Source organism: Xenia sp. Carnegie-2017, unplaced genomic scaffold, assembly GCF_021976095.1.
Source record: "Xenia sp. Carnegie-2017 unplaced genomic scaffold, XeniaSp_v1 HiC_scaffold_25, whole genome shotgun sequence".
Classification (NCBI taxonomy): Eukaryota; Metazoa; Cnidaria; class Anthozoa; order Malacalcyonacea; family Xeniidae; genus Xenia; species Xenia sp. Carnegie-2017.
This window is the reverse complement of record NW_025813488.1, coordinates 7,735,296-7,749,500: the sequence shown is the minus strand read 5'-3', so window position 1 is coordinate 7,749,500 and position 14,205 is coordinate 7,735,296. Positions and strand designations below refer to the sequence as shown.

Sequence of the window (14,205 nt, the reverse complement as noted above, 5' to 3'; positions counted from 1 at the left end):
AACAATCTTTTCAATTACTTTTTGGGTACATACAGGAAAAAAAATTTTGGAAATGGGAATTTGTCATGTAAAAGACAATTTATTACGATTAGTCAAAAAATAGTTCATCCTTGAAATAATTTGGAAATTGGAATGTTATTTGTTGGTAATGTTTTCTCTTTGAAGAACGTCTTTTTCATAATTAGGTTTTCAATTAAAATTCATAATATTAAATGCCATAAGTCTATCATTACTAACGGTTTTTGTATCACGTTTTTGTCAACAACGGTAAAACTTTCGTGAATTTTGAAGAATGTGTGTTATCTCGAACCTTTCATTTATTTTGTAGTGAAGAAAGAATACAATAATGGCGTATTAGTTCTATTCATATATTGCATCATGTTTACCATGGATTAAATCAAATTGTCGTTGGTTTCAATCATAGCCGTCGTTGATCACAATCATAGTCATCGCAGATCAACTCAATGCTGTTGTGGATTACATTATGGTTGTCGTGGATTTCTATCGCCGTTTTCTGGATTGACATCGCCATTGTCGTTGTGGATTTTATGGAACCAATCTTGGGGATTTATCATTTGAGGATTACGTTAATCTACGAATGAAGACCAAGAACGACGTTTCAGGTTGGACGTTTTTTAGTTAAAATCCTGGTGATCAACACTAACAGGAAGTTGATTGAACATTGGCTGTGTTATATAACAAAGTTACTTGTTCTTTTGATTCCTGTTAGTGGTTTTTTTCCTGTATGCATGTCTGGTGTCGAGAAAAAGGTCCGGTTTTTTTATGTTTTTCGTTTATTTGATCACCAGGATACACGATCCTAAGTTCAAGGAAATAAGCATGGGTTTCTTTGAGTTTTGGTCGTGTCTATTGTTCTTGAAATGTGCATATTTAATTATAATATTCACTAAAGTAAACATTAAAAATCTAAATGCACGAATTAAAGCACAACGTAAGTAACTAAACGACGGATTGCATGCTAATATCAACGAGAAAATTACGGTTTAAAATACAGCAAATTTCGAATTACAGATTGAACGGTAAAAATAGCAAAAACCTGCGGTCCGAAACAAATCCGGCATGTGAGCTGCATAGCGCAAACTAAATGTATTTAAAATTATAAATGTCTGAAATATTCTTTCTTGATGATGCTTTATCAACAATTTTAACGTTTTTTTATAGAACCGTCAAAGTTTTGAACCATGCAAAACTTAAAACGTTCATCAAACACTAGAAAATGAAGAAAAACAAGTCAACATGTTTAGTAATTCTTTTGAAAAATGAGTGATCTGCATCATCAAGAGGAATATGCTAGAAGTAATGTCTTATTGGTCTAATGAAGAGCAAAACAGAATAAGTGCATGAAACCCGGCATTGCTTTTGCTAAAAAACTCTCAAAATCAATGTTATGACAGTGGCATGTTCAAGTTAAAATAACGGCTGTTATTTAACTTGAAGAAAAAAAAGTCAGAGCAGGAAGATAGTTTAATTATTTTTGATGTATTGGGTTTGCTCGTCTCGAAATGAAGTCAATTATCTTCATTTATTTTATGCATGGAAGATGATTTTATAGCCAGACGAACTAATTGGATCCATTTAGCCTAGTTCCAGGTAGGAATAATCGTAAATGGTGCCATGATGGCATCTAGGTGATCGAGTGTTGGACACAAGAAGGATTGGTTGGCACGCCGTTTGGTAAAGTATAAGGCCCAGGGAGGCGGTTTTCCACCCCTTAGGTTCTCTTTCGGCTCGGGTACTAACGTTGTTTTACAGGTGTCTCGTCGTTCAAAGGTATGTTTTAATCATTTTTGTGCAGCGTAGGTCGTAGGTACTAGGAAGAGGTTCAAATCGGCTTTTTCATGCCACTGATCAACAGGGTTAAGCTAAAGATGCGCAAAGCAAAATGCATGAAAAAATTGCGTAATCTAAAAATGGCGTAATCAAAAAATGGCATAATCTAAAAATGGCGTACTCTAAAAATGGCGTAATTTTAAAATGGCGTAATGAAATGAAACCGGTTCCGGATTTTTCACTGCTTTTTTTACAAGGATGCATATTTCCTAAGTCACCTTTTTCAGCAACCTTGTAAAGATAAAGGTAGTCTAATGAATTTTGTAAATATAATTAAGGCCTTAAAAATGTAAAGCACCCTTTTTTTTAAAGATAACTAGTAAAAATAGATAAGGTGATTCCAAGTAATGTGCATCCATCAACTGGGTTTCGTAGCTTGTTTGATCTCTGAGGGTTTTCCTCCGGTGATACGCCGGTTTCCCTCATCTTTAGAGAATCGCTCTAAAGAATAAAAAAAGGATGGCCATGTCTGGAACCTGTATGGTTATTGGGTTGAATTCCCGATTCACTCAAAGAAACAAGATTGGAGATACTTGGACTTTCTTTTTGTGTAACATAAAAGATAACTATATATTGTCCAATGTTAAGGTAAGGGGCACAAATTTTTCATTATTTCAAAACTGATTTTATTTTCAGTATATTTATACCTAGGCATCATAAATTTTGCAGCACTGGAGCTTTTCAAGCACGCAATTAGATACAACATAGCAAATACGATTTTCAAAAATTGGATCCTGTGCGAAGAAGTCGTTATTTAGCATTAAGTCATCTTTGTGTAACCCTCTCACTCCGTCAAGCCTTTGTTGTGAGTTCTTTGTTAATTTACGTTTGGTAGCTATGCAAGTCTAAAGGCGATGTTTCAAAGCAAGCAACACGTAAAGGCGATGAAGAAGGAGGCTTGCAGAAAAAATTTGCAAAAAGAAAAAAATGATTGTAAAATAAGAATTTGTACTACAGTGTACCATGTGTAAAATAAGAATTTGTACTACAGTGTACTGCTGTGTTTCAAACGTAATTTCCATTTTTTGCTTGGTTTGTTCACAGAAAAAAAAATGAGAAACGTTAAACAGTTTAGGAGAAGCAGAATAAGAATGGCATGCAGCGCTGACTTTGTCATGTTCAACAAAGTCATCATAAGTGGGATCGTTTTTGAACAACACAGGCTTCAGAAATAAACAATTTGATATAGCATGTCAGCCTTCGGCTATCAAAGCGGTCCGATAACATTGTCTTATACCTCCTCCTACTGAAAACACAGTGATGAGAGATAAACTGTGTCAAGATTATGCATTAACATAACATTGCGCAAACAATTTTGATTATATTTACCAACAGAGCATGTGAAGAAAAGCTGCATGGTGGCATATTAGCTATGTAAAATTCGGACTTAGTAATATGTAACAACATCTTGAAAATTGTTAACAAACTCATTCACATTTCATTATTTTTTCACAAACTAATATCGATTCCAGAAAAAATCAATTGAAAAATTGTCTTATAACCGGGCCAGCTCGCTATGTTTATTTGTCTTATAAAATTTGCCTACATTTGTGGTACGTTTATGCAAGCCTGTAAACTCTCACAAAACAGTTTCGTGGAGTTCAATGCAACACTAAAAGCAATATTAAATAACATAAAATGTTGCAATGTTGTGACGCAATCACAACATTGTGACGCCCATACACCCGAAATCAACCATAGTAACCAAGGAAACGAGCTTCAAGCAAACTATGGACATAATCACACAAGCAAAAACAGATGTTGAAAACATTTGCGACCTTCGTGCAACGTACACTTTCATCTTATCGAAATATGATATAAAATGCAGAAATAATTGGAAGAATGGAAGCGGCCACCGGCACGTCTTGAGTTTCCGGTTCCCCCAGATGTTCACCGGGAACTTCATAATTCATTACAACATGTTGCTAATAAAATAATTAGAATAGTGACATCTCATCTTGTCCCTCTTGTTGAACTGGATGTTTCATGCTGTAGTCCACTAGTTCATCGTGCTTTTATGGTTTATACATCACGAAGACGGAGAATACTTCGCGTGCTTTCTCTTGGGGTGTTTTTGATAGGATGTTTTGCCATTGTTCAATGGTGGAAATCGCGATTACTTCCTTTTGTTGGAAGCATTACAACAAAGGAGAAGAACGACATTTTGTTAGGTGATTTATTTTTGCTTCTTTCCTTTTACTTTATCATTTTTGCATTTGTTTAGTCTTTAAGATTTCTTTATCATGTTGTTTGACGAGTATTGACGGAGTTGAGGTATTGAAAATACCGTGCGAATTATTAGTTTTCTAAATATTCTATTAGCAAGATTTCTTATCGATTAATTAAACGATAGATATGTAAATACCCGAACACGATGTCTGAGAGAAATAAAGTGGCCGTATTTTACTGATGGAGCAAGATGTATTTAGGGATATTTAAATTCAAAGAGGCTATTTTTAATAAACAATAGTTCTTTGAAACTATTGCAGCTGCAGAAGGCCGTTCAATTCTGAAATGAATTATTGATTATCCACGATCTTGTTGAAATTGCCTATGTTATAAACTGTTCTCGTAATGAATTAACCTCCAAGTCGGAAATAGCTTTATTTTGAGTGTTATTTTGCAAGAAAACAATTTTAGAGAAAATTGGATTTCCAGCGAATATCGCGAAATCGTTTGTTTGTATCAAGCTGCCATATATGTCAGCAATATATGAAGTTTACCTCGTTTGTTTACACTTAGAAAATTGAATGTTATGCGAGAAAGTTTTTTAAAGTTATTAGACCAACAAACATTGGCTCTGGAATTCAGCAGCATTGCATATGGTTTAGTGTATATGTTTTTGTGACTTTTGCGTATTTCTTTATAATTCTGCTGTGAGCCTGTGACTATGATTGTTTTGTCAAAGTGTTCCATCCGTTTCTTAAACTTACAATTGATTAACTTCAAGTGATAATAGTTCATTGCAATTTTATTAGGACTCAAGATTAATGTTAGAGCACAAAATGCCAAGGTATGGTCCATATGGACCCATTCTTTTGTGTACCTTTTACTGATCATGTGATCAACCTGTCTTTTGTCATCTTCAAATGCAAAATCTGGTGCATATCATGTTGTTAAATTTGAGTGTTATAGAATTTTTTAGCTAATCTGAGGGAACATTATTTCTTGCAATGCATCATTGTGCTTACAATTCGTCTTTCTAAATTTGACTTTTAATTTAATAAGAGATTGCATGCTTTGTATTGTACTAAATGGGTTGGTGAAGTTTTGTATTGATCAGCAATATTCTTCTCTGTAATTATGATTGCATGGATATATTGTCAATTTGTGGAATTTTTGTCATGTTGTTTTCAATTTCAGTTGGTTCTCCATGGCAAGTCATATGAGGATGAAGATCGAGAAAACATTTCTTGGGTAAAACACCCATGGACAACATCGGTAAGCTATTGCCTGTTACAGTCTTAATCACTTACTTTGTTAAATTACTTTGTGCGGCCAAAATCCTGTTGTTGATTTTAGTTGTATGGCTTTCTTAACATTCATGTGTGGCATGACTGGTGTGGTAGTGCAGTGAATGATCTCAGACGTAATGTACACTTTCCTAAATATCCTGATGTCAAATTGAAAACCAAATTATTTTATGTAAGCCATAATGCTGAAAACTTTGGACAAAGAGTGTTTGGCTTTGTACACCCACCTAGAACTGGTAACGACATTACATGTATATGTTTCATTTCTTAAACAACCAAGAGCTCTTAATTCCTGTAAAAAGGTTAGTGATGGTTTTGCTTTTACAGGCTATTACACATTTGCTATCTCTTCCGATGACTCCTCTGAACTCTGGCTTAGTACTGGTGAAAATCCAATGAAGTCGCAGCTGATTGCATGGGTTGGTAACCTGACGAATCCAAATTGGCAAGAGATCGTAGGTGAGGGAGTTCACCCGCTACAAATCCCAGATTTCCTCACCCGTTCTCTTGCATCGTAAAAGGCGTTACTTTATTGAAGCCTTACACAAGCAATCATCGTCATACGATCATCTTTTGGTTGCTTGGAAAATGCCAGGTTTTGTAAATTTCACGTACATAACACGTGCACGTATCTCGCAGTACATTCATCCTCACGAAATGCATAACCTTGACGTCACACGTTACTCATTGCATATCCCCATGAGTCCTGCCGTAGTTCAACCTGCCTATGAGATGGTCAAACTAAGTAAAGAAGTTCCCAAAGGTATCCCAACCTCAAATATACAGATACCTCGTTTCACCCGTGGGAAAGGCAATAACTACTCGAAGACAATCGCACCGGAACTTTTCTCTAGATTGCATTCTCGTATAATGTCTTTTTCTTCGTTATTGTACCCGAGTTGTGAATACAAACCAAGCTACCAAGTTGATTTCAATGTCTCACGATACGAAGGAGTTTATTTAATTCACGAAACTGCCGTATATCCATACGATAACACGCATCTGAAACATGTGGAGCACTATAAACCATGCTTTAAAATGAGAGTTCGTGATTCGCATGGCTTGCGGTTGCCTTGGGTGAATGATGAAGAATTTTATCAGATGGGGGACCCGCTAGATGACCATGGGATGGCTGATGTGAAACATGATGTTTTTCATCAAGAGACCTCTAGAGGTTATCTTGCTCGCTCTACTTCAAGGAATTATTCCCCTTTTGAAAGTTTTACACAAAGGAAAACCTTAGCCGTATTCTTAAATAGGGCTCGTTTGCCATACCACAGATATCGATTGTATTTACCGAAGAAAAAGGATATAGAAAGTCAAAACGTAAAGAGTAAGATGTCAGAGAAAAGGCATCGTGAAGAAAGTGATCGTAAAGGTGTACTGGATCATATTGCAAAAAAGATGATGGAAAAGATAACTGAAATATGGCGCAGAGCTGTAGCAGGACATGAAAACAGATCAGAAAGAGATTCGACCAGAAATAGTTTTCCCAACGAGTTGAAAACAACATCCAACTTCGTGCATCGTGAAAACAACGATGTTCCGCTTCTTGGGAAGGAGACTTTTCACAAGTTAAAAAGATCTGGACAGTGGAAAAAAATACTAGCGTATGCGAAACGAGAAAAATTGCTGGTAACAAGAAAAACATGGATGTACGTTGCATGGAAGTATTTTCGGTATGAAAAACCCGAGAAACCCCATGATAAACTGGTCGAATTCATATATAAACAACATCCAACCTTATGTCGAACTGATGGAAATATTTTATTGAATAAAGATGTAAGCAGCACTGTTCTTTGTGGTATGGTGTTTGTTGTGTGACGCGAAAGATGTCTTTTCAATAGTTTTGATGTTCAATTTGTGTGTTCAACAATACGAAATCCCGTTAACTGTATGTCGGTGTTTTCTACCATCATGGCGATCATTGAAGACACTTCATAATTCACACTACTCAATTTCAGGTCGCCAAAGGTGTTGTTAAGAGATACATCAATGATTTGCGATCACTTTATTCAAGGTGTGTAAAGCATTCACGTGTTGTGATTAAAGTGTGAGTTTTGGCCTGTTTACATGAAAGACGAGTCATCCTAGAAAAACGGTTACCCAAGCAAAGGATTAAGAAATCCTGATTGTTTTTATTTACAATAGATAGGGTCACACTTCTTTCATGGTTATCTTTTTCGGAAGGATGGCCCTACCATTGCGTCATGTTATCTTTTATAACATATGATATAAGTATAACTTTGATTTATAGTTTTTTCATATCAAATCGTTTCTGCTTAAGAGTTATTTGAAGCAATCGAAAATTTTTTATCACGATTCATGATGCAGTACATAGCGCAATACGGGCATTGTGCAATAATGAAATAATGAAAATATTCTTGTCATTCACCTTCAAAGTGCTTGTTTCATGGAAGGTTTTGTTCTTCGCCTTAGTGACATAAATCTGAGGAAAGTTTTAAACGTTGAAGAAAATCACGATGTCCTCAAAGGGGACAGATATCTCATCGAATTGGTAAGACCTATTTATTGTTCACGATAAGTTATTGTCGTGTATCATCCAATTAATGTCGTGTATTGTCCAATTAATGTCGTGTATCATGCAATTATACGTGATTTGGTTAATCAGTGCATTTATTAGACATTTTGCAGAGGTCACAAAAATTTTTGAGAAATTATTGTAAATCTTCTAAGATTCAAAAGCAACAATGTAGATATAATATCATTTTTCATTGTCTTTAGGAACTTGAACTCAAAGACAGAAGTATGTTTTTTTATGAGGATCGACGTTTGTGTTATATACTCCACGAATGTCCTTTCATCTGTTTCGTTTACATTCAGATAAACCCATTCTCGTTTCTGATTACGTCTACCAGCCCTTGGGTGCTAGCTCCTTTTGTGCACCAAAACACTTTGTTTGGAAAAAGAACGTGACTGTTCACGTGATAGTGCCAGGTATGACATCATTTTGCCTATGGTCAACCCATGTTAAATTCTGTTGGGCGCTACGAAGGTGCAGGTCTGGTAATAAATATTACCACGTCTTGTCGCACTGAGTCTGAAACGGCGATAATAAAACTGAAGCGATCATAGACCAACCGACACCTTTTAAATTCTCGCACCCCCCCCCCTCCTCCCCACCTCCCTCTCAATTAGTCGTGCTTTATCTATCACTGACTGATAATATTCTAAAGATTATTCTCACGACATCGTTCAATGAGATATATTGTTTGTCACAATGTCTATAGTTAAGAATCAAGGCAAATGGGTTCAACATTTTATAAACGACATGTCAGAGGTACGTATCTCTTTCACAAATCCATAAACGTCTACTTTTGATAACTTCGTATTTTAATGCTGCGATTTTTATTCATTCAGTTGTATGAAAGTACTAAGGATGAACAAATCAATGTTATCATCATTGATTTCAACAGTACAGACCTTAATATTGAGTTGGCTTTACGTCGGAGCTCATTGAAAAGGTAATTACGTAATTAAAATAGTGTCCCTTATGGTATCCTCATGTGTTTTGTGTAATGGTGTCAGTGTACAGGGACGGCGCTAGAACGCTAATTGTGGGTGGGGTGGGGTAGATATTCATATATTCATAGTGATTTCTTTTGAAAGTGATTTGGTTTTTTAAAGAAGTCAGTCGTGCACAACTGAATATATGAATATACACACACACCCGTTCTAGTGCTGTCCCTGTCAGTGTATCTGTTGTTATAACACTATCCTCAACGGTGTAGATATTAAGTTAGCTTGAAGTCGGAGCTCATTGAAAAAGTATTCTAATTATAACCCTGTCCCTTTAGGTATGCTAACGTCTTTTGCGTAATGTGCTCAGTGTACATTAGGGTAATGTCGAACAGTTTATAAATCAGTTTGTGTTGTGTATGCTTGGAACATTAGATATCGTGTCTTGCAAGTCGGCGGTTCATTTCAGCGTGCTCTTGGAGTTCAAATTGGTGCTAACTCTGTCGAGGTAATTTATTGTTAATGTACTTAATAAATATGATCTGTTTTTGTTTTTTCTGGCCACCATATTTACGTTTATTTATTCTATTAAATTATTCACTATAGAATCCAGATGACATCATCTTTACATGTGATCTCCATCTTGATATTCCTAATAATATGATTGATATCTTACGAAAGGTACACACAATACACAATCACTTTGCCGTTGTTTCATTGCCGCTGATTACATTTGTTTCTTTGTTTGTCAGCATTGTATCCAAGGTAGAATGGCGTTTTCTCCTATGGTACTACGTCTTGACTGTGGTTTTACACCATCACTTTCTTACGGTAATTATTAGTGTCCATTTCCCTCGCCTATTCACGCGACTCGATTAACTTCTTTTCACTTTACCCTTAGGAGAATGGGAAACGATGGGATATGGATTGTTTGCGATTTATAAATCGGATTTTGATCGTATTGGGGGGATGAACGTTGACGAATTTAAGACAAAATGGGGTGGAGAAGATTGGGAGATGGTGGACAGGTAAGATGTTGATTGGTTAGGATCTGTCAATGGTTTTATTAACTAGCTTTTAAAATAACAACAACGAATCGTGTGCGCTTATTGGTCTATAGCTGAGTTTTGCATACTGATCTGCGATCAATCACTTAAATCAATCAAAGAGAATTTGAAAATCAATCATAGCTAAACACTTGTTGGCGAAAAAATTAAAAAATTAATTTTAATTTATCTGTTTCCCATTATTGCCATTCTATAAAAGAAACAAAATATGTTTTTCGTGTTTGCACTGGCTTATGAAAAACTCGGAGAGGTGTGGGAGAACTCTCAAGGATTTGCAAACCCTTCACCTTTGACCTTCAGGGTGTACGCGAAATGTATATTTTCGGAATGTTATTCTTTTATTTTTGAGATAAAAACTTATATTTTATACAAACATTACAACTGTAATTATTGCGAAAAGCTTGAAGTTTTTCATCTTATTTCTATTTAAAACCCAGAGGGTTGACTAATTACCGCGCCCTTGTCTTTAGGTGCCTACAGAAAGGGCTGGAAATTGAAAGACTTCGCGTTCCTAACTTTTATCATTACTACCATAGCAAGCAGGGTATGTGGGGTAGTTATAGATTTGAAGATAATGTCTTGGGCAATACCGGGAACAGAATTGGGGAAGATGCGATTGTACCGACCTACAAAGCATATAGAACATTGAGATATCGGTATAATCAAGCTCTAATGCCGGAATACTGAATTATCTTTCTCGAGGTAAGTACGATCTTCGTACCAAGGTCAGTGGTGATTGGAAAACGTTGCGTCAACAGGGATGTCTTTCTTACTCACTACTTCACAAGTTCTTGTCAGTTAGTGTGCCGAGCTACATGCATGACAGTATTCAATCATGAGCCATTGTATCATGAACTCATGACTTGCGTTATTTACAGAATGAGAAAATGAACTATATTTTATTAAGGAGGCCAATGATATTTAATACATAGTGTTAATATTGTAAGAATATATCTTAATACACGTGCATATCTCAAGTCTATAGCGGCATTATTGTTCATGGTTCAATTGAAGGCACTTGAAGGTAATTTTCTATATCTCTACCTAATGCTTCAAGTGCATTTTTCATGTTGTTACGATGAACTTCTCCAAGCTTCAGATGTATTTCCCTGAGATAACTTTTCTTTTTCCCCATTTCCTCGATCATCCCTAAAGTTTTTTCATTTAAGACTTCAATGTCCTTCCACGTTTGTAATTGTCTGTCGTATTTTCTCTTCATGCATAGAAATAAAATCAACCCCACGAGACCAAAGAGGAAGAAACCAATTACTGCTCCCACTCCTATTGCTATTGGTTCTCCTAATCCTGGGATTACCTTACCCAAACCTGCACCCCCACCAGCTCCAAGTCCACCAAGAATAAATGCACCCAGTATTGGAAACTTCATAGCTGCACGACAGCCATGTTTAGCCATCTTTTCGACATGGTCTTTACTAGTTTCTATTTGTACTTCAAGATCCATTTTAAGGTTTGAACCAAGATTGGCCAAACGTCTGTGACTAAATAAATGGCAGTAACAAATATCTGAATACATGACCAACCATGTTTTCATTATTTTTTTGCCGTCCTACATCTTATTTTTTTCTTGTTTCACTTTCTCTCTAAATTAACTTACGTATCGAGATCGTTCTTCAAGTTCTCTTTATCTTGCTTCGTTCTTGTGAGTATGTCGTCTGGATTTCTTTCCTCGGCATAGAAGTCCTTCATCGCTTGTAGTTGGGCTTTTGTTCCATCACGAACATTTAGCCATTCTTCTTTAGTTTCTTTAAGTTTCGACTGCATGTCATCTTGCTGGGTTAAAAGACCCGTTTTTTCCCCCATCATCTGTAAGTATTTGAAAGAGAAGCACTATCACTCGTATCATCTTTAAGTACAAAATGATTTTTTCTTCAAAATGACTTCACATCGCTTTATTTTGACTGTTTAGAAAACGGAATGCAAATTTAGTAAGCGGCATGTATTTGTAAATGCCATAAGAAAACGACATGTTGAGATAGCTATGTTTAAAATATCTATATATCTGTTGGCTATACTTCGTAACGCATAGGAAAAATGTTGCAATACGTTTGCTGTGAAGTTTTTCTTAAAAGTTTTCGATTCTTTCTGATAATTGATCGGTCTGCAAGAATAGCAGGTGCGACTGAAATGAAAATAGCGAGCTATTAATTTGGCCAGTCCCTCGTTTCATGCTTACCATGCCATTCAAACCCGAAAGATGTTCATCTTTTAATTGAAAGATCAGTTGCATACCTGTCTTACTGTCACAAGTCAAGTGAGAAATGTGCAACAATCAATTTTAAGTTGTATCTCTTGAAGTTCACCACATAAATTTACAATGTCTTATCTCAAATAAGCGGCTACGCTTACATCATATATTTGGGCTATTCTAGCAATATTATTGGCCAGATAACTCACTTTAATACACGGCTGCTGTGACAAAATTTATTGCAACAAATATAACGATAAGATTTCATGTATATGTTATGGATTTCTATGTGGAAGTGAAAATGAAATTTTTCAACCTTTATCCAGTCGGTGCCTTAGTGCAGAAGTAATTTTTCATATATAGCCGATGAAAAATGGACATATCAATTTTATTATTAAGCTTTTCATATCGCAACGTACAGGTAAAAACAGGTGGGATGACAGTTATCAATGTTTTTATGGTTGACCATAATGACGTTTTTCTCATCGTAGATGTCTTTGCCGTAGACTTGTGCATGTGCATAGTTGCATGGGATGAAAAAGTGTTTGATCAAACCTTGCGACGATGAGAACGTTTTGTAAATCATCAAAAATATTTTGTATTTTGTGTAAAATATCAATAGAACTAACCTTTCAATTTTGTTTCAACCTTCTTCCGTCAATTGAGAAATTCTAATCTCGCAAGCATGCGGAAAATGATATGCGTCGTATGCCGGGTTCTCATGTCAAATTTATGAAGAGTCTTTAAACTGTGCATTCACAGAAAGCGCATCTTTTTTATTTGTATTTAAACATGTCAATAATGATATAACGTAGTCACTTGTGGAAGTATTGATGTTTTTGTGCTCTGTAAATCGAAGGATTTTTGCATGGTCAGTTGTTGTCAACTTTTTTGCATTTCGTCTATATATTGAGCAAATTTGCTTGAATCGTTTGTTTGATACTTTTCGTGACAAACTTAATTTAAGCAAGCACTGAGGTTTGTGGCAAAAACGAGACACAATATGGTTTAAGAATATTTAATTTATCTTACAACAGACCACGCCTAAAATCTCCAATGATGTAAATATCTCAGAAACTATATAATCTTAGGTTTATGCAGTAAAGATTAAGATATGATGTAAGCACAATTTACAGATTTTTCCACTAAAGGTTTTTGGTTAGCGTAAAATAGTTTCTTGTTTGCAACGTTTGCAAATTAGACGTTTTAACCCTAGAACATAAATGTACTTAAAATATTTTTTGGAGCTGTTATTTGGTGAGTTAGTGTTTTCACTGCAATTTAAGGAGTCGTTCCGCTCTTTTCCTAAAATCTGGACTTTCCCAAAGTTGGTATCCTTGTAACCAGGGCGTATATTGTTGTGCGGGATGTTGGATGGCGATTCAACACAAGCGATATGGGAGTGTATTTTGATGGAATATATTTAGACAACTACAATATTACAATGTCGCGATTTCTATGTGTTGTTTTGTTAATAACGCTGTAAATTATCTTTACCAAACGGTTTTTGGTTGAGTGCAATATCCGACGGCAGCGCTAACAGCTTAATTCTTCTCTGTTCACCTCAAAAAGAGCAACTCAACTTTCAACGTGTTTATGCCCTAATGCATAAAACCCAAAATACAAAACAACGCTTGCAGCCTCTATTTATTATGTCTCTTTGCTATTAGATAAAGTTTCGTAAAATCCACCACCCCTAGTGGAAAGTCTTCCTCAGCAACTGAATGTTTATTTCCCATACTAAGTGCAAGGGCTTAAAAGCTCTTATAATTTGAAATATTTTAAAAGCTTCATCATACTTACGTCTACAATACAGTGATAGAGTTTTCTTTCCTTGCATTTTCTTCCCATGTATTTTGTAACGAACTTTTGTTTCCCCTATATTATTCCACCCAACAGACAAACATTTACGTACAAACAACACATTTCACAAATATCTTCTTTTCCTTTTTTTCCATTTACTAAGCACATGACTTGGTCATGGTGTAGGCGTTGCAAATTAGCATTTTAGCCCGGCCGCAACAAGGTATTTTTGCATGAAGAAAACAATCTCTTGACTTGAATTTATTACAAAAAAATTGACTGTTGTGGAGAAGTACATGTTGTATATAGTTTTCACCAGAAACAA

General features: G+C 35.6%; 2 protein-coding genes and 1 long non-coding RNA gene across 7 annotated transcripts; 2 read left to right on the top strand and 1 right to left on the bottom strand.

Annotated features, from left to right (window-relative positions):
* The first annotated feature begins 365 nt into the window (after window positions 1-365).
* On the top strand, window positions 366-1,233 carry LOC124453431. Its single transcript, XR_006951079.1, has 2 exons — window positions 366-623; window positions 1,183-1,233. It is a non-coding gene; the product is annotated as an uncharacterized LOC124453431 (long non-coding RNA).
* A 2,406-nt stretch (window positions 1,234-3,639) lies between these two features.
* On the top strand, window positions 3,640-10,853 carry LOC124452440 (N-acetyl-beta-glucosaminyl-glycoprotein 4-beta-N-acetylgalactosaminyltransferase 1-like). Its single transcript, XM_047002974.1, is given in 17 exon segments — window positions 3,640-4,022; window positions 4,830-4,864; window positions 5,215-5,292; window positions 5,374-5,560; window positions 5,652-5,787; window positions 5,789-7,106; window positions 7,289-7,344; window positions 7,764-7,842; window positions 8,070-8,091; window positions 8,169-8,282; window positions 8,576-8,625; window positions 8,706-8,809; window positions 9,240-9,312; window positions 9,411-9,485; window positions 9,557-9,635; window positions 9,706-9,832; window positions 10,342-10,853. Coding segments are annotated over 17 exon segments (2,904 nt in total). The 5' UTR covers window positions 3,640-3,868; the 3' UTR covers window positions 10,559-10,853.
* On the bottom strand, window positions 10,743-13,943 carry LOC124452443. Of its 5 annotated transcripts, XM_047002980.1 has the most exons (4): window positions 12,707-12,930; window positions 12,397-12,432; window positions 11,487-11,697; window positions 10,743-11,370 (listed from the first exon to the last, which is right to left on the bottom strand). In XM_047002980.1, the coding sequence occupies exons 3-4, from the start codon at window positions 11,693-11,695 to the stop codon at window positions 10,869-10,871; spliced, it is 711 nt and encodes a 236-aa protein (XP_046858936.1). In that variant the 5' UTR covers window positions 11,696-11,697; window positions 12,397-12,432; window positions 12,707-12,930; the 3' UTR covers window positions 10,743-10,868. The 5 variants fall into 5 exon arrangements, with proteins under 5 accessions (XP_046858936.1, XP_046858935.1, XP_046858937.1 ...); XM_047002979.1 differs by lacking the exons at window positions 12,397-12,432; window positions 12,707-12,930 and adding an exon at window positions 13,881-13,943 and having other exon boundaries at window positions 11,487-11,695; XM_047002981.1 differs by lacking the exon at window positions 12,397-12,432 and having other exon boundaries at window positions 11,487-11,695; window positions 12,707-12,778.
* Between the last annotated feature and the right edge of the window lie 262 nt (window positions 13,944-14,205).

Excerpts from the sequence above, each read along its gene's own strand:
- LOC124452443 (XM_047002978.1), bottom strand. The coding sequence starts at position 12,119 with ATGCAACTGATCTTTCAATTAAAAGATGAACATCTTTCGGGTTTGAAT. Across the intron at positions 11,696-12,065 it reads TTTCGGGTTTGAATGGCATG|ATGATGGGGGAAAAAACGGG; the intron begins GTAAGCATGAAA and ends AAATACTTACAG. Across the intron at positions 11,371-11,486 it reads TTGAAGAACGATCTCGATAC|TCACAGACGTTTGGCCAATC; the intron begins GTAAGTTAATTT and ends CCATTTATTTAG.